Consider the following 18939-nt stretch of genomic DNA (forward strand, 5'->3'; position numbering starts at 1 on the left):
TTGAGATATATTTTTCAATATTAATTTTATATGATGCTTAAAATTTTTCAAGTCTTATAGATGGTTATTTGGTATTGTTAAAAGAAAAAAATAAAAATTAATAATGTACTAGGTAATTTACGAACTCGAGATAGCCCGAAATAAAGGTTCAAATTTCAAATAACCGAATTTTAATTTTTTTTTAGTTAAGTCATCTTAAAATACAAAATTCTGGTCATATATTGTTAAGAAAATCGTTAAAATTATGAGTCTATAATACGAAAAAATTTGCATAGTTAAGAGACACCGCGTTTAAAATATCAATATAGTGGTTGTTGCGTTTGATGTTTCGCAAAGAACACCATAAGTGTAATTAGAAGTAAACAAATAAAAGGGTGAAAAACGTAAGTAACTATGAAGACTCCATTTAAAAAAGCTCTCTGAACAAATACGAAATATAAAAACTTCTGTATCGTCATTCAGTGATTAATATTTGATTGGTACACATTATTGTAGATTATGAGGTATCCATAAAAATTAATTGAGGCTTGATCCATTATAAGCGCAGTACTATAAAGTACTAAGTTAGCAAAACCATGCCCAATCTAGTAGAATTTTAACTTATTTTTTGTATTATATGTAAAAAATTTCATGTGTAGATGACCAAAATCGATAGTAAATTTTTTAACAATAAGTCTGAAATAAACTTTAGCATTTATATTACATTTAGACATAAATAATACAAAGAGCAAAACTTTATTGTATCAATTATGTGAGCATCAAGTCCAAGTAACACAAATTCTCATATAAACTGCTTTCTAATATTATGATTTTTTTATTACAATCGTCATCTTAGGTATCTGATGGTTTTTATTATTTTTAGCCGTGTTTTTTATAGAGTTAAATCAAAAAAACGAGACGGTGGTATATTCCGTACTTAATTGACATATTACACATGAATGGAAAATTTTTATAAAGTTACAGCTTTTAACCTTTCTTATTTCACTGATTTATTTAAAACTTTCTTTAATTTATTTTTCAATGTTCTAATATAAAAATTCTTAACACCATTAATAAAAATTATTTAAAGGTAGAAACTTGATATAAAAGATATTGTGTAAGAAAAAACAATAATGAATTGATTTTAATGTTTTTTATAAGAATAAAAGTATTTATGGAGTTGATATTGCATTGGATTTACTATTGAAAGCGACTTATGTGGTTATAGAATTTTTTTGTGCCGTAAAAAAATATCTATTAAAGGAAAACTAACTGTGTACATTATAAAAAACGTTAATTAGTAAATCATTAAAATTTTAAACATGTCTACCAAAAATTGAATATTTAGCTTAGAAAAAAAAATATAAATTCATATTTATTTTTGAATATATGTATCACACATGTTAAAAAAATTTTTTTTTTGTCAAAATTATTTTATATTTGTCAAATTAGATTTAAACTGAACAGTTTTTAAGTATAACTTTTATTTTTTTATCCAAATTCTAGCTATTTGACAAAAGAGAATGGGTTAAAATTATGTTTTCTATATATTTAAGTGGTAAGCTAAATAATAACGTTGCTTTTAACTTACATAAAATTCATACTATATTATTGATTTTATATGCAGAAAAGTCACGAAAAAATGTTTCGTCCTTAAAATGTTATCTTAGCGTGGAAAATATAACGCCCTTGTTTTAATGTATTATTTATTAGCGAAAAAATATATAAGCATAACATAAAGAAAATCTTTTTGTTGCGTCATATTCGAAGTATAGTAGATTTGTTGTGTAAAACCAAAATTAAGGTTATTTTAAAAAAGGTATATCAAATATTGACCATTCATTTCATTTTTGCGGTATAAAAAAATATAACAGTAAAAATTTATCGTTTTTATTTTCTATAAATATATAGTTATTTATTTTGCCCATATATGTTTCTATATATTTTATTTATATTTAGCTCAGAACCATGTCAAGATACATGTTTCGAAACATTTCATAAACAAATAGTCCCAGTTGAAAATAACTTTGAGACGAATAGTTTTAACCAATATACTAACTTAAATACAACTACAGATTTAAACGAACAGGAATTTTTCTATCAAAGTCAATATATTACCTCAGTAGAGCCTTTAATTTTAGAGCCTAAATGCAATTATTTACATGAAATACAAAATTTTGTTTTATATATGAAATCAAATCATCTTCAATTAGAAAACTCGAATATACAAGAAAATACAAATGAATCTTATCTTAAGTCTGTAACTTTTAATAATGCATTCGAGATATGGCAAAATGAATATTATGAGACAAGTATAAACACAAATAAGCATTTATCTAAACAAAATTTGAAAAAATATAAAAAATATTCTGATGCGATTAGAATTTTTGAAAATAATTTTAAAAAAATACATGATCCGTTTTTACCCACAATTAAAAAAGAGGTTGAATCTTCTTCTATAAACACAATGTCTAAATCCTTAATTTTAGAAAACTTAGAAATAATTTCTCGTACGATGGAATATTTTGCAAGACTAAAGCCAAGATATTTAAAATACACTTATAATACCGAGACAATGATATTATATCATACGTTGGCTTTAGAAAGGTTTCCATATTTATTTGATTATTTCGCTTTATGTAAAAGATTTTTAAATTTGTATGAAATGATCATTGAGGTATACAATTTTATTCCTAATCAATATATGTTACACCGAACATTATATGATATGTCAAAAAATTTGACATGTGTATTCAAAAAAAAACATGCATTTTATGCGGCTACACAAAATATGATAACGCTGCTTCAAGAACTTAATTCATCAAAATAAAGATCATTTTATAAGTAATTTAAGTTTTTTTTTTTCATTAGGGCATTTGTTGTAAATGCTTGAGTGCATTCTAAGTTTAACAATAAAAATATTAAATTCATATTTAGCTGTTTTTCTATTAATTACTTATGTTATATAAATATAGTTATAAAATGTTTAAGTAAATTGTTTAATATTTGGTTATTTTTTTATTACATAAAAAACAGAGCCAAATTTATTTCGATAATTTAATATCACTCTATACAATTTACGAATAGGTTAATTAGATTTTTATAATAAAAATAAACTTTATTCTACGGTTATAATAACATATCAAAAGTCGAAATATCAATTTTTAAATTAAAGCCAAAAATACCAAAGGTAATTTTAGGTAATTTTTATAAATAAAAAATTTTTAAGTTTTTTACTCAATGAGAAAATATTTGTGATATAAAAATTGTAATCTTGTTTGCTTATAAGTGTTATAATAAGACAATATGAAATAACAATATAAATATTAGAATGTTAATTTTCATTTAAAGCAGGATTTTTTCACTTCTTATGTCTCTATATCAGTCTTAATATGCATCTCTTTGTGAGTAGAGATGATTAGAATCTTTGATCTCGTCTTTCACCATCACATCTGAGATCTCTGTATCGTCTATATTTTAAGAATAACTTTCAAATGTTTTTTAGAACGAGATTTTGAATTTTGTTTCTACGAATGTTGGTTTATCAAGCCTTCTTCGGTGCATTTTATTTATTTGAACCACGACGTCCTATGTTTATACACACGGAATAATTTTACATTTAAAGCAATACATCAGAAACATTTTATTGTTAAGAATATCATAGTTTCAAAGTTTTAAACTGCTTGAAATTTTCAATCGAGGTAACAAATAGCGATTATGAGTATTTCTCTTTAAGAGTTAAATATTTATAAAATACTTAACATAATATCATAAGACATTAGAAAATTGTTTATATAAACGATGTTGTATTATATTTAAGGTTTCAATGAACACAAAGTGGTTATGTTTTAAATTTATTTAAAAAATAAATTTTTGAAATACAAATATTCTAGATATTATTACAAATGTTATTAGCAATATAAAAAACTGTTTTAAACATGTTTATAAAGCCAAAGATTGATCACATATTTAAATAAACATTATAGATTAGCAAATACATATTTATTTAAGCACTTATATTAATTAATTAAAAAAAAATATTATTATGAATTTTTTACATAAAATGGCCAAATTAAATTTTTTAGTAATTTGTAATATTTTGTGTAAATTTATATTTAACACTCCACATTTTCGAAATTTCACAAGTTTAAACGATAAAACATATTAATACAGTTTTATTTTTTTATAAATAAATAACATAAAAATTAGTCTTAGCTTAAATAATTGATGATGACTAGTTATAGAGATGTCCACAGAAATAATTCAAAAAAAAAATTTTATATTTTAAGTGTAGAAAAATGAAAATTGTAAACCGAAATAAGTAAAATTTTAAATTTTGAAGTAATAAATTACAATGAAGTATTCCTATGCATTTAAGTTTAAACTATTGAAAATGAAATTAAGGTTGTTAAAAAAAAACTTATATATTAAATGTTGACATTTATTTTTTATTCTTCGCCTATGACAATAATATAGAAAATATTTTTTTTATTAATATAAATATTGTTATTTTTGCGACCCATACATGTTTCAATACATTTTTTTTGATATTCAGCTCAGAACACTCTCAAGATAAATATTTTGAACCATTAAATCAACAAATAGTTTTATATGATAATAACGTAGAGAATAATGGTTTTAATCATTATGATACATCAAACACATCGACAGACTTAAACGAAGAATCATCATATTCCCAAAGAGAGAATCCAACAGCATCGGATAATTTAGTATTACAATCAGAACGTAATCATGTCATTAGAATAGTGCGTTTTGTTAAATATATGAAAAAGAAACATCTTTATATAAAGACCTCTAAAATACATACAAATATCTTAGAATGTTATCATAAGTCTGTGACTTTTAACAATGCATTTGCGATATGGCAAAATGAACACTACGAGACGTTTCCTATCAAGGTTAAAAAATTTTCCGATCAAGATTTAAAAAAATATAATAAATATTACAAAACGATTAGAATTTTTGAAAACAATTTTAGGAGGATAAATGATCTGTTTTTGCCTACAATTAAAAATGAGGTGGAATCTTCATCTATTAATACGAAGTCCAAATCCTTATTTATAGAAAATTTAGATAAAATTTCTAGTACGATGTCATATTTTGTAAAACTCAAGCCTAAAAATTTAAAATACAATATTAATATCGACACATTAATATTATATCATAAATTAGTTTTAGAAAGGTTTCCTTATCTATTTGATTATTTCGAATTGTGTAAAAGATTTGTAAATATGTATGAATTGATCATTGAGAAAAACGAAATCCTCGCTAATGAATGTATGATGATTCGAACTTTATATGATATGTCCAAAAATTTGACATACATTTTCAAAAAAAAGTATGCGTTTTTATCGGCTACACAAAATATTTTAACATTACTTAGAGATCATAAATCAGCTAATTAAATAATTTCTGTGTTTTTATTTTATTATAAGTATTAGAAAAATTTGTTTTTATTTTTTGAGTGGATGTCTAAGTTTCACATTAAAAAAAAATAGTTATAGAATTTTGAAGTAAATTGTTTAATGTTTTTTATCTGAAATTATACAAAGACATATTTATTCCGTTTATAATATTACTGTTCATTACAATTTACAACTATATTAATAAGATTTTATAATAAAAATGAACCTAAGTTTAACATTCTCAATATATACATTTAATTCGAAATTTCTAATATTCAAATATAAATGAAATTATCGAAAAAGTACATTAGTCATGTGATATAATGAACCATACCACTTGATATATAAATACCCAATAAAAACTCAAACGTTGATGCTTTTTCGATACGATCAATTTTGGCCAGGGCTATCTAATTTCCTTCTATTGGGTACTATGTAAATTAAAGTAGAAATTCCTTGAAAAATATGGTACATCACTCGAACACTAAGAGACATTCTTCCTTTATAATTCAGATAATCCAAATTCTAATTAATACAATAAACAATATATTCATTTAATCTGTCTAAAATCGGTTTTCACGACACCCAAAACCGTAGCATTATTGAATGGTTTGCCACTGACAAGTTTGGCGGTAAACACGTCAGATCATCATATATATAAAAGAATTTTATTTAATTTTTTACCCCTCTTTATTGTGGTTTTGGAATTTCTAAACGATATGTTCTGCACTTATTATGTTACTATAATAGTGTTTTTAGATTTAATGTTTCAATTTGATAATTAAAGATGCGTATACTATATGTTAATACTTTTTCGTTTTAATTATTATTTCTGTACAACTCAGTTCCAAAATATCGTCAGAATTGTTTTTTAGAATTTATTTAACCCTTCTAGAAAAAATTCACAAAAACATTAACCAAAGAAAAAGTTGAATATAGGTGTCAAAATTTGAGCTTAGAAATTCCCAGAATCATTTCAATGAGACTCATAAATGTTTTTAACTAAACTTTACTCCTTATATGTTACTAAAAAGTATTTTTAAAAACGTACAATTTCTTTTCTTATTCAAACAAAAAATGGAAGATCAAAAAAACAAAGGAGGAAGTAAATGCCACAAACAAAATAAATAAATCCCGTTTTCAAAACGGGAAAGCATACGCTAGTTTTTTTATAAGAAAAAATTTTATGGGGTTTTAATTATTGAATAAAACTTTTAAACGTAAATTTTTCTATTTTGCTGTCAATTGTAAAAGTATTCTATGTATAGAATTTATTTTTAAGAGTGACTGAGGTGTTTTCCCGCAATATTTTCTAAAACTCAGTTATAGACATTTATGGTAAAATATATTTTTTTGTATTTATGAAAAACATTTTAATATTAAGAATTTTAGCTGTATATAACAAGATGATCTAGAAAATATGTCAACGATTTAGATATATTTATATTAGAAATATCAGAATTGATTCTAAAATCAAATTCTTTATCGTTAGATACATCAGGATAAGAATACTTTTTTTAATAGGATAGATTTAATTAGATTGTGTTAATGTATTTATATATTTCAGAAATGTTTATTTTCTGTACAGAGTCAATTTTAATCAGTATGCTTATACGAACTATATCAAGTTTAAAATAAAAATTAAAAGTTAATGAATTTTGGTAAATATTAATGATCCAATGAATATTTATAGAATAACTTCCAGTCATATATTTATAGCTAATTTCAACGGTATGAATATAAAAAATCATACAAAAAATATAACTAAGTTTTACTACACCGACAGATAATATATATAGAAAAGTTTCTAGTTTGCTACAATTTATCTGAGTGTTTAATTAGCCTTCAAAGATACCATAAGATAAGATATTTAAAAATATAAATCATATATTATGAATCGTGTCTTTTGTGTAAAATTTTTCCACCCAAAATAATATAAAATATCGAAAAAATTCAAAAAAATAAGTAAAATATAAAATTCCAAGATTGGAACTTTACAATATTTCTATGTATTTAATTGAACTAGGATTTTTGATAATCTAAATCTTTTTAAAATTATGCTTTAGCCAAACGGAAAAAATATTCCCATGTAAGAATCATAAACTTTTTTATAATATAAATTACATTCGTGTTTCCTAGATGTTTTGTCAAATTTTATTAACCTTTTCATTAATAATGTCTATTTTGTAGATATATTTTCACAATTATAGTTTTGCAGATAGTTGTCAAATCTTTTAATTTTTTAAAAATTATATTATAAGTTTAGATAAATGTAAAAGTTATTTATACACATCTTTAAATAATGGATAACTTCTTGGAAAGAGTTTTAGCATTTAAACAAAAATTTATTAATTTGTTAGAAAAAAATAGAAATTGAAAAAACGTAAAAAAAAAAGCATAATTCATTTATAGGATAATTAGTTATTTATCAACTTTCAATTATATTAAGTATTTATGAAAATTATTTTATACCCACAAATGTTTCAATGTCTTTTAGTAGTGATAGGTTCGGATATACCAAAAGAGCAAAATATTATTACATGGAGACCATGGGAAACCCAAATAAATACAACGCCGCTAGATCTTACTTTAAAACCAGTAATAAACGCTCCTTCTAGTTCTCGAATCTCTTCTAAGACCCAAATATCATGTCCCTATACAAAAAAATTAGATAAAATTGAAATTTTAGATATCGAATCGAATTTACAAGATAAAATAGAAAATAATTTGTACTATATCAAAGCAAATCATCTTAAAATAAGACAATTTAATGATCGTACTAAATTATTTAAAGATTTGTTACAAAAATGGTCGGATGAAGTGTTTAATATTAGGTATGATCATTTGGCTTCACATTTTCTAGACGATAAAGCTCAAAAAAAATATAATCGCTTAAATAACTTGAGCAATAATTGGTTACGTAACTTCAAAGAAATATTGGACTTTTACTTGCCACAAATTAAGATTGAAGTAATGAAGTCATCTATAGCAGAAATATCTAAAAGTACAATATTTGAAAATATAAAAGATATATCCGATGCTATGAGATATTACGATAATCTTAAGCCTAAAAATTTAAAATATACTAGTAAAAGTAATTTATTAAAAATTCACTATAAATTGATGATTGATAGATTCCCTTATCTTTTTGACTACTTTAATTTATTTAGAAAATTTATAAGTTTATATGAAATGATTATTCCGCTGTATAGTCAAAAAGTATTAATATCTTTAAGAATGATACAAATATTCTATCCAATGTCAATGAACTTAACATATATTGCAAAAAACCGTGAAAATTTTTATACATATATAAGTTGCATGTTAGAAATGCTTGAAGCTCTTGAGCTTCCTAATGATAAAAAAAATTGATATCAAAAATGTGTATTTAAGATAATGGTATATCGATTTTTTTAAACTATAATTTCTGTATATAAGATTGAATCCTGAGAAATATTTTTTGTATTAAAATATTTTTGTAAAGAATATTGAAATAAAACAACAAAATTTATTGTATCTATCTGATAATTATATAAATATAATAGACATACTTTCTCGTTAACATTTATATAAATTTCATTGGTCTGTCTATTGAAAATTCTTACATATTAGGGCTATTATAATTACTTCACGTCATTTAATTTTAATAAGATCGTATTTAAAGATATTCATATTGGAAATATAAAAAAGTTTCATTTTTTATATTTAGAATAAAACATTACGTTTGAAAAAAATAGTTATATTTACAAAAAAAAGACACTTAGAGCAGTTGAATCCAATTAAAATTATAAATTTTGGGTTAATGTTTTTAAATGTTTCCAAGTTTGTTTAATTCATTAAACAATTTTCTGCAATTTAGCATTTATTTAAAATGTACCTTGAGAAATAGCGGAATATTTGAAGCTATAAACTTCAATTATAATAAAATTTTTATTACGACCAGATAGATCCGAAATTTTGTCAAAATGAGATTGTAAATTATATGTGTAATATATATAAAAAAAAAGTTATATCTAGAAGCTTGCTATTATATGTAATCTGGTATGTATTGAACAGACTTCAAAGTTAAGTTTATTTTGGAAATTAAAAGATTTATGCTCATCTTCTATTTGATTAATAAAAATACCTATTCTTGTTATAAGTTCCACTCATAGATAAACCATGGATCTTATCTATGAGTAGATCTTTCTATTGATATAAAATATTTGAAATTTCTTTTAAAAATTTTTCAAACCTTACACTTATGAAAAAAAATCTTACACGCTAAAAGAAAAATTAGAATAATTACAAAAATTGCGTGAAAAAAATAACAACATAAGTATGACTGCTTTCAAGCGCAGATTACTAGGAAAATTAAAAGGTCATTGTATCAAAGGGGGTTTTCATTAAATTTTTTACCATTGGCTATGGGAGGATCTCTTCTACTAGTATAAAAATTCCCATTTAAAGGGTCGTAAAATTCGACGTTTGGGGTGGATCTTATAATCCGGAAACCTGGTATTATTGATGTTAGAAATTTTTTTTTGGCGATTTAAAATATACATACAGTATTTTGTTTTATAAATGTTAAAACAATAAGAAGAATATCATGTATTTTCTTTAGTACAAGATAAGAGCAAACTGTATTTTTACAACCCCCTATTTTAGAATCAAATAAATTAATTAAGTCAAAGCCGACTAAGGGATTTAAAATACATTTATTTATATTTATAGCAACTTTTTTATGTTTCTTTCCTGTTACGATCTTTATAGATATATATTTTTTTTAAAAAAATGATATCACACTTTTACCCTTCCTCCCAGAAGCTTACTTTTAAAAACGGAAAATCGCTCAATGCCGATAGCATCTTTAAAACAAGATTTAAGGTTTATATCAATACAAATAAATTTTGATTAATTATTTATGCTCTTTTTTGAGTTTGTAATCTCAAAACTATATATGTTTAATCAATTTATTATAAAGTAACAACATATACAAACTACTGGTATATTTTGATATTTATTAATACGTATACTAATTGTTAATATATTTCAATACTAGTTTTTTGTTTTTGTAAACTCAGTTTCAAAAATTCCCATAAATCGCCTAGAAATTTATTTGACAACAGCACGAAACATTACATTGATGTTAAATTCTTCTTTTGAAAATCAAGAATTTCATAAATTTTAGTGTGCTTTTAATAACTGATCCAAGAAAATTTCTATAGGATTTATATTTCATGCGTGTTTAAAATCATAATACTTCTTTTATATTTTTTTCTTTCTTAATTGGAAGACAAATGAAGAAACTACATGTTCATATCTTAGCATAAAATATAAAAAAAATCAGTTTATAAAACATGTTGATACACGCAGATTGTTGTGAAATAAATATTTAAAATAAATAAATTTAATTAGGGTATGCTTATTGTAGTTTAAATTTTAGTTTAACAGGGGTAGGTTCCGCGTTAGCGTCTCCTGCTTGTATGTAGCTTTGTGGCTTCATAGTTCTTTCCACATCGGCTTCGTCTCCTCTCCTTCGGTAGTCCAGAGAAATGCTTTCTAGCGTCTTCTTTGGCGCGATCATCTGGATGTATGCTTCTACCTTCTTAGGGATTCCAAGTCTTGTGGTATATGATTTGTGGAACTTAGTCACAAATAAATATTTAAAAATTGCATTTTTCATATAAAAATAAATATGAACATCAAAAATATTTTTTTCACAAACTAATTAATAGATTTTTAGCACAAGCTGTCTCATCGCTTACTCAACGTGTCTAATATGGTTTTTATTATCAAATATAAAATTTCCCTTGTACTCTTTCATAACAAGGTGTTGATAAAAATAATTTCTCTATAAATTATTTGCCTCGGCCTACCCAATATCTTAGGATTTGGTGGGATAAATTTGAACTATAAATATAAGCATAAAGGAAATTAGCACATTTATAAACACTTTTATTCTCCGTTGTTGTTTTTGATTAGTCGTCGTATTCAAATTGCATTTCAGTCATTTGACAATTATGACTTTTTGATTTATATTTATTACTTTTCTACCATCTCTTAGGTTTCAACATGCTGTATGACAGAATATTTTGTTTTTTTAAAATAAATTTTTTTTTTGTTTATAAAATAAATTGATATGTATTATTTTAATACAAAAATATTAAAACTTATATTATTAATAATAAAAAGTGTTATTATTAATATGTCATGTCTACTTTATTATACGACTTTACTTTAAAACCAAAAAATAAAGATATTGAATTTTATCTGTTGAATCTATATCTTTATATTTATTATATTATGTAGAATTGCGAATTATTTGTTTAATATTTTTTATATTAAATAAATATTTTGTAGAAATATAAAAAACGTAGATTTCTTTTTGAAAATGCAAATTTTATAATTTTTTGTTTATGTTAAATGAAATTGAAAAAATGGCAAAAAAAATACTGAAAAAATAATGTGCTAGAAGAAGTTTAATATATTTGCGATGAATATTTAGTCGAATGCAAAAATAAATTTTATCATTTGGCTATAAAAAATTTTTTTTAGTATCCAATAAAATGTGTTTGATTTATCTAAGATTTCTATTCCATAAATAACAATCAAAAACCAAACCAATTATTAAAGATAATAAAAAAACAAATATTGAATTTAATAAACGCATTTACAAATATGGAAAAAAGGCTAGTGAAAATATTATAAATGATTTTACAAAAAAAAGCAAGAGCGTTTTTTACTCTGTTTTAGATTAAATATTTTTTTTTTTTCAACATAAAAACTCATTTATGATGAGTCCGAAAGTGGATTTTTTTGAGATTCCCCGAGAAGACAAATACGAAACTTATGAGGATAACTTAATTATTTAACATATATACAATCGAATCCTAAAGATAAAGCTCTATAAGTCGACTTTTTTATGTTTGAAATAAAATTGTTTAATAAATGAATATATGATGCTATGATATGTTTAAGCATATGGGCAATATACATAATAAACATAAGATTGAAAATTTCATTGCTAAAAGTAAAATAATACGTAATTCGATTGATAAAAAAGGTCACATTTTTATTATTTTAAAACAAATGACGATATTAAAAATATCAATGTTATAGAAGAAAGTATCGCTCAGAGAGGATTGGATGATATTAATCCACAAGATTCAACATTCAAAACAGCCAAGAAAACGATCAAATTACTACGTCTGAAAACGAAAGCATAAGCTCGAATTAAATAATTTTTAAACAACCAAGACAATAATTTAATTATCACGTTAGAAAATGGTGGTAAAATCGAAATAAATAATTTCAACATAAAAGACAATGTACATATAACACTCAAGAATATATAAGTTTTTAACTAAAAATTATTAATTTAAACACAAAAAAATAATAATATTACCTTGTCAGAAAGAGATAGTACTAAGTTCGAATTAAAAACGGTTTATGGTATTAATAACACTCAAGAAAATAAAAGATCTTTTATCGAATCAATGAGTTTAACAATAATATATAAAGTTCCAAAACGCTAAAGAAAATAATAGAAGCATCATGAAAGGCAATACGACTATATTAGATGAGCTTAGCAAGCTTATGCAACATGATATCCCTATTTACAACCACGAAAATATAAATGAACCAGGAATACCTTCATATATTTAGACCAATTTTTTGACTAGGTTTGTGTATTGCACATTTGGTTCTTAATTACCTTAGTTTAAATTAAAAATCTTACGATAGTAATTTAAATAATGTACACGAAATAGTTCTATTCTTTTATAATCTCCAATTACATATAAAAAACATCTTTTTTTCTAAATAAAAACATAATATTAACTGATTTAGATCAAGATGTCTAATTTGAAAGATATAAATAAATAATTACAAAATATAAATCCTAATGATTGTATAGCATTCGGAAGTAAATTAATCAACTTTAAAATACTTCAATATGTTTGAGTTAAATTCTTTTGTATAGTTTAAATATAAAATACATTAAAGTATTTTAATACATATAGAGAGACAAACGTCGGGCCTCAAACAATCCCATAAAAAAAAAAGATTCAAAATTTAAAAAAAAATTTAATTATTTAATCTTAATCTACATAATTATAAAAAATAAGACATATACTTATGTATTTTTTTTGATCTGTTTATTTTTAATTCTGAAAAAATGTATGTAGGGTCAGCGTGGACTCCGAAAACGTAATTATATAAAGAAAAAAAACACAAATACAATTCTAAAAAATTGTTGTACATAATAGTGTTAAGCCTAGACATTAAGAAATTTTGTATACTTCTTAGGTTTCACCTTTCATTCTGTTCTTTAAGTGAATTTATGTTATCGATTATTTTTACGAAAAAAAAGCTATATTTTTGTTTTGATATTATTATCATAGTCTTGTGATATAATGTCGGTCACTAATTAAAAGATTCTATCAGGAGATGGATCTAATAAATAACGATTTATTCTAGCTTATAATTTGAAACGACATTAAAGTTAAGTTTTTACACCAAAAACATTAAACGCCACATACCTTATATTTCTGTCTCTGAAAATATTTAAATTTCTTCCACTAAAAATTTAAAACTCTTCTAATCCCAGTATAACAAAATATAATACTGTGTATATAAAAAATAAGTCAAATATAGACCGCTCTGTAACACTATGTTATTTAAATTGTGATTAATTTCAAATTTAATAGGATTTTACAGTCCTCTTTTTAATCTCTAATTTCAGAAGTTTCAAAACCTATAAACACTGTATCATATAAATGGTTCTAAATATTCTCAGTTAAATTTATTCGAAGTTTTTTATTTGCAAGTTTGACTACGGGTGACGCGGCCTAATGGTTTTTTTTTTATTTTAAAGTTCAAACATCATGTCTTGCAATGTATATAAGAACATCTTTTCTTTATACCTTGAAGGATTCCAAGTGAAGTTCTCATCTTGTAAAAAAAATTCTAAGTTTTTCAGCCTCTTCTCCGTTTTGCTTTTTATTTAAAATGCACAAACAAACTTAGTATACACGCCTATTATAGTTTATATCCAAAAATACCCTTCGTTTTCTTATTTATTTTGTCATTTGTTTTTGTAAATAAATAAGTCTACAGGTTTATTTGCCGTATTACAAGCCTGACGCTCAATATTTTTTAAAGGTTGCCATTATTTACATGTGACGCATCTTAATAATTTTATTTTGCCTAGAAAAATAAAAAAAAACTTATCGCATGATGTTTAAACCTGTTAAAGACCCTTGTTGAAACTGATGATTGGCTTTACATTTAACTACCATATATCAAACTGTTCACTATACAAAACCTTTATGTGCTTATCTTTAACATCACCACTTGTTTATAAGATTCAATCTATACGGATAAAGTTACGTTTTTATCTTGTTATTTTTGTTACACTGAAACAACCCTATAAACTTCGTCTTGTAATATTAAGACTATATCATTATCATTAACAGATTTTTGGAACTATCAAACACATTATAATGACGTTAAAAATTGCCTCTATTAATCACATTTCATTTCAAATCGTTGTTTTATATATATATAATCGGTTTATAATTTGCCTCAAGCTTTTGGTGTGCTAACAAGTTTCTAACGCAACATAGAGGGTTCAAATCGACTTAGAGCCATTATTATAAATAAGTAACTTAAATCCGTTTCTGAAAAAACCTCATGATCAAAATAGCACAGGCTATATTAAATTAATTAGTTGAACTTTTTAAATTGTAGATCTTATATCTATAAAAAATACCTTATATCAAAACTTCAAGATTTGTTTTTCTCATTTTGTAAGATCTTTATCATTAATTAAAATTTTTTATGTGTATAGATTTAAATAATCTTTTTTTTAATAGAAAACATCTTGTTTGATATTTCCCATACGCTTCTGCAAATTTTTTTTTGTTTTGGTAAAGTTTTGCAAAATTTTATTTTTCATTATTTATATTTAATGTATCTTTATATGTTTTACATCGTCTCTTTATAGCGTTTTAAAAAAAAGGCATTTTTTTAAAAAATTTTTCTTTTAAAGTTTTGTCTCTTAACGCACATTTCGTCGACTTATAATTATTATTTTTTCTTCTTTGTAATATTTCTTTTTCGATTTTGCTATTGATTTTAGGGATGACAGGCAATATTTTTTTGCTAGATTCAATTTTTCTTCTTTTACCATTCTTTCCAGGAAAAATAACAAAATAAGAACAAATTTGTGATCCAAGTGCTCAAAAAATAAAGTTTTGACTATTAAATACTAAAATATATCATAAAAATAACATAATATAAGTTCTAAAATATAAAATCAAGATTTTTTTTAATGAAAAATATAAACAGTAATACATAATTTTATATTAATGTTACAAAATATATTATATTGAAAAGTAATTGAAAAAATAAATTCGTTTTTTTTTCGATCGATTTTCTATAAACCAGTACCAAAATACATAACTTAACGATATGTAAATAAATAAAATGAAACTATATTTGCTTTAATTTTTGAGTCATTTTAATACTCAAAAAAATTTGAATAAAAAAAGAAATAACTTATGTGCAAAACTTATTGTCAAGTTAATTTCTATATAAACTCATTATGGACCGTATCTTGCGTTCCTACTGACTTAAAATTTTGAACAATTAAATCAAACCTAGCTTTATATGGAATGAATTTAATAGGGTATGCTTAGTGTAGTTAAAACTTCTAATTTAACAAAAATAGGTTCCACATTAGCGTCACCTGCTTGAAGGTAGATTTTAGGCCAAATAGTCCTATCTATATCAGCTTCGTCTACTCTCCTTGGTAGTCTAGCTTTATATATTTAAATATAAAATAACAATATTAAAACTTAATTTTTCATTTTTTTACGAAATTTTAATAATTTAATAAATTTTTTTGGTGTGCAACATAAATGAGCAATAATCTTTTAGTCATTTAAAAACTGTCAAAAATTTCATCGGCAAATAATCTTTATTTTTTTATTTATTAAAATTTATTTTTATCCCCCATGTTCGCTCAAGTCATACTAGTTTACTGCTCAGATTCGATTAATAAGGCTTCTTTCGAATCTAAAAACTTGCAGAACTTAGTTGGGCCCGTTCTTATTGCAGAATCCGAACCTATTTATAACGAAAATTATAATAGCGATTTACAATTTCCAATTAAAGTTGAAACTCCATTTATTGTATACAATGATCATTCAGTACTGTTAGAAAATTCGTTTGAAGGAGAACAAAAAAATTTGATGCCTCTCCTACTAAACTTTATCAAACTTATGAAAACAAATTATATAACTCACGAGACTCATTGCAATTACGAATTTTTCCCGCATTACAATATGAAATCGCAGATTTTTGATAATTTATTTCAGAAATGGGAAAATGAGTATTTTTGTATAGAAAAGAATGTAAAAAAAAAATTTTCGAGTAGTTATTATCTTAATAGTTATCAAATTAGTTACAGAATATTTTTTCGATGGTTGAGAAACTTTAAGCAAGTATTATATGTTTATTTACCCCAAATAAAATGGGAAGTAGAGAATTCCGTTATTGTAGAATTGTCTAAAATAAAAATTACCCAAAAGATACATTATATTTGTCGGGCTATGGCGTATTTTGTTAAACTTAAGTCAAAAAATTTAAGATATACTATACATACTAGCGCATTAAAATCTCAGTACAAAAGGATGATCGATAGATTCCCTTTTCTTTTTAACTATTTTAATTTTTGTAAAAATTTTATAGATTTATATAAAATGTTGCTTGAACATTATATTTTAATAATACATAATACTCATGAAATGAAACAAACATTATATCTAATGTCATGTATTTTGACAAGATTAATGGACAATCAAGAAATCTTTTTAAAATCTATACAAGATATGTTAATACTGCTTGAAAATGCTAAATAAAAAATTTCGATTTATAAATTTTTGTAAATTTTTTTTTTTATATTCAAAATTCTTCTGTAAGTTTTGGTTTAGAATAATTTATAATGTAATTTTTTTATATAAAAAATAATTTACTTTTGGTAAATTTTACGATAAAGTCGTTTTAAAGAGGGTTGATTCAATTATCGTATAATTAGAAAACCACTATCTATAATGACATTATATTGTATTTGCGATATTCAAATTATTTTTTATAAAATATAGAACAGAACTTAGTAAAAATATAATAACATTTGACATGTTTCTAATAATTTTTTTATTTGCATTATCATATAGATCTTTAAATAAAAAACTAAAACTAACTGTTAATAAAAAATTTTGGTTAATTATATAAACATAATTTTAGCCCTAATCATGTTCTTAAATATTTTTTTAATTGTTAGCTCCGATACCATAGATAGTTTGACTTTAAATTCATTGATACCTCTTGAAGTTCGTACAAATGATATACCTCTTGATCTCAGCCACAAACTCAAAATTGAAAGTGAGGAAAATTTAAAAAGCATAGAGCCAAGTACAAGGAAATTTAATACTTGTAATCATCGACCAAAGCCTTATAAAAGAGATCAACACATAAAATCTAATTCTTATGAAGATCAAAGTCTAATGAGCCTATTATTAAATTTCTTAAAACTTATGAGAACAAAGTATCTTAAAAAAACAAATAGCAACATTAACGAAGATATGATAGCTTTTAATAATTTGATAAAGTTATGGGAGGAAGAAAATATAATATCAAAATATAATTATAAGAAAAACAAATTCCCTAATCTTGATTATCTGAAAAAATATAAATCTAATTACGTTACATATTCTAGGTGGATGAGTTATCTTAGAAAATTATTAAATGAATACTTGCCTTATATTAAAAACGAGATTAGTTTATCTTCTATAGAAGAAAATTCTAAAAGAGTAATTATCGAAAATATTAATAATATTTCCCGTGCAATGATGTATTACGAAAATCTAACGCCGAAATATTTGAATTATGTTTACCATACAACAACATTAAAATTACACTATTTTTTAATAGTAAGTAGATTTCCTTATCTTTTTGACCATTTCAATTTATGTGGAAATTTTGTTAATTTATATGAAATGATTATTGAATTGTATATTAGTAAAACCCAAGAATCAAGTACTATGAAAAAGGCGTTATACCAAATGTCAATGTATATAACAAGATTAATGGATAATCGCGTGCAATTTCTACTTGCCATACGAAATATGCTAGCATTATTTGAAAACCTTGTTCCATCTAATTAAAGTAGTTATTTTGCATTTTTTTCGTTCACATTTTATATAATTTTATATTTAATACAGTGGAATTTTAATTTTATTTAATCAATTGCATATAAGTTCTTCTGCGTAGCGCTGTTTTACTTTTAATTATGATGAAAAGAAATGGTTTTAAATTTTAAAACTATGTTTTAAATATTAAGATTTATAGTATTATTAACCGTATTTAAAAAACTAATAGAATATTAAATTATTTAACAAATAGAAACTGTATATTTTTTTGAATAGATATATAAGAAAAAATTTAATAAATTTTTTTTGCAGAAGTTTTATTTGTGTTACGGCAATTT

General features: G+C 23.4%; 4 protein-coding genes across 4 annotated transcripts; all 4 read left to right on the forward strand.

Moving 5' to 3' along the window:
• Window positions 1-1909: 1909 nt before the first annotated feature.
• Window positions 1910-5405, forward strand: VNE69_08169 (uncharacterized protein; the record flags this gene model as incomplete). The annotated part of the gene is made up of 2 exons (XM_065474487.1): window positions 1910-2726; window positions 4552-5405. The coding sequence occupies 2 exons, from the start codon at window positions 1910-1912 to the stop codon at window positions 5403-5405; spliced, it is 1671 nt and encodes a 556-aa protein (XP_065330559.1).
• Window positions 5406-7883: 2478 nt separating this feature from the next.
• VNE69_08170 (uncharacterized protein) lies at window positions 7884-8777 on the forward strand (the record flags this gene model as incomplete). The annotated part of the gene is made up of 1 exon (XM_065474488.1): window positions 7884-8777. The coding sequence occupies one exon, from the start codon at window positions 7884-7886 to the stop codon at window positions 8775-8777; it is 894 nt and encodes a 297-aa protein (XP_065330560.1).
• Window positions 8778-16405: 7628 nt separating this feature from the next.
• On the forward strand, window positions 16406-17311 carry VNE69_08171 (uncharacterized protein; the record flags this gene model as incomplete). The annotated part of the gene is made up of 1 exon (XM_065474489.1): window positions 16406-17311. One exon carries the CDS (start codon window positions 16406-16408, stop codon window positions 17309-17311), a length of 906 nt encoding a protein of 301 aa, XP_065330561.1.
• Window positions 17312-17704: 393 nt separating this feature from the next.
• Window positions 17705-18616, forward strand: VNE69_08172 (uncharacterized protein; the record flags this gene model as incomplete). Its single annotated transcript, XM_065474490.1, has 1 exon — window positions 17705-18616. One exon carries the CDS (start codon window positions 17705-17707, stop codon window positions 18614-18616), a length of 912 nt encoding a protein of 303 aa, XP_065330562.1.
• Window positions 18617-18939: the final 323 nt, after the last annotated feature.

This window comes from Vairimorpha necatrix, chromosome 8, assembly GCF_036630325.1.
Source record: "Vairimorpha necatrix chromosome 8, complete sequence".
In the NCBI taxonomy this organism is placed as follows: Eukaryota; Fungi; Microsporidia; family Nosematidae; genus Vairimorpha; species Vairimorpha necatrix.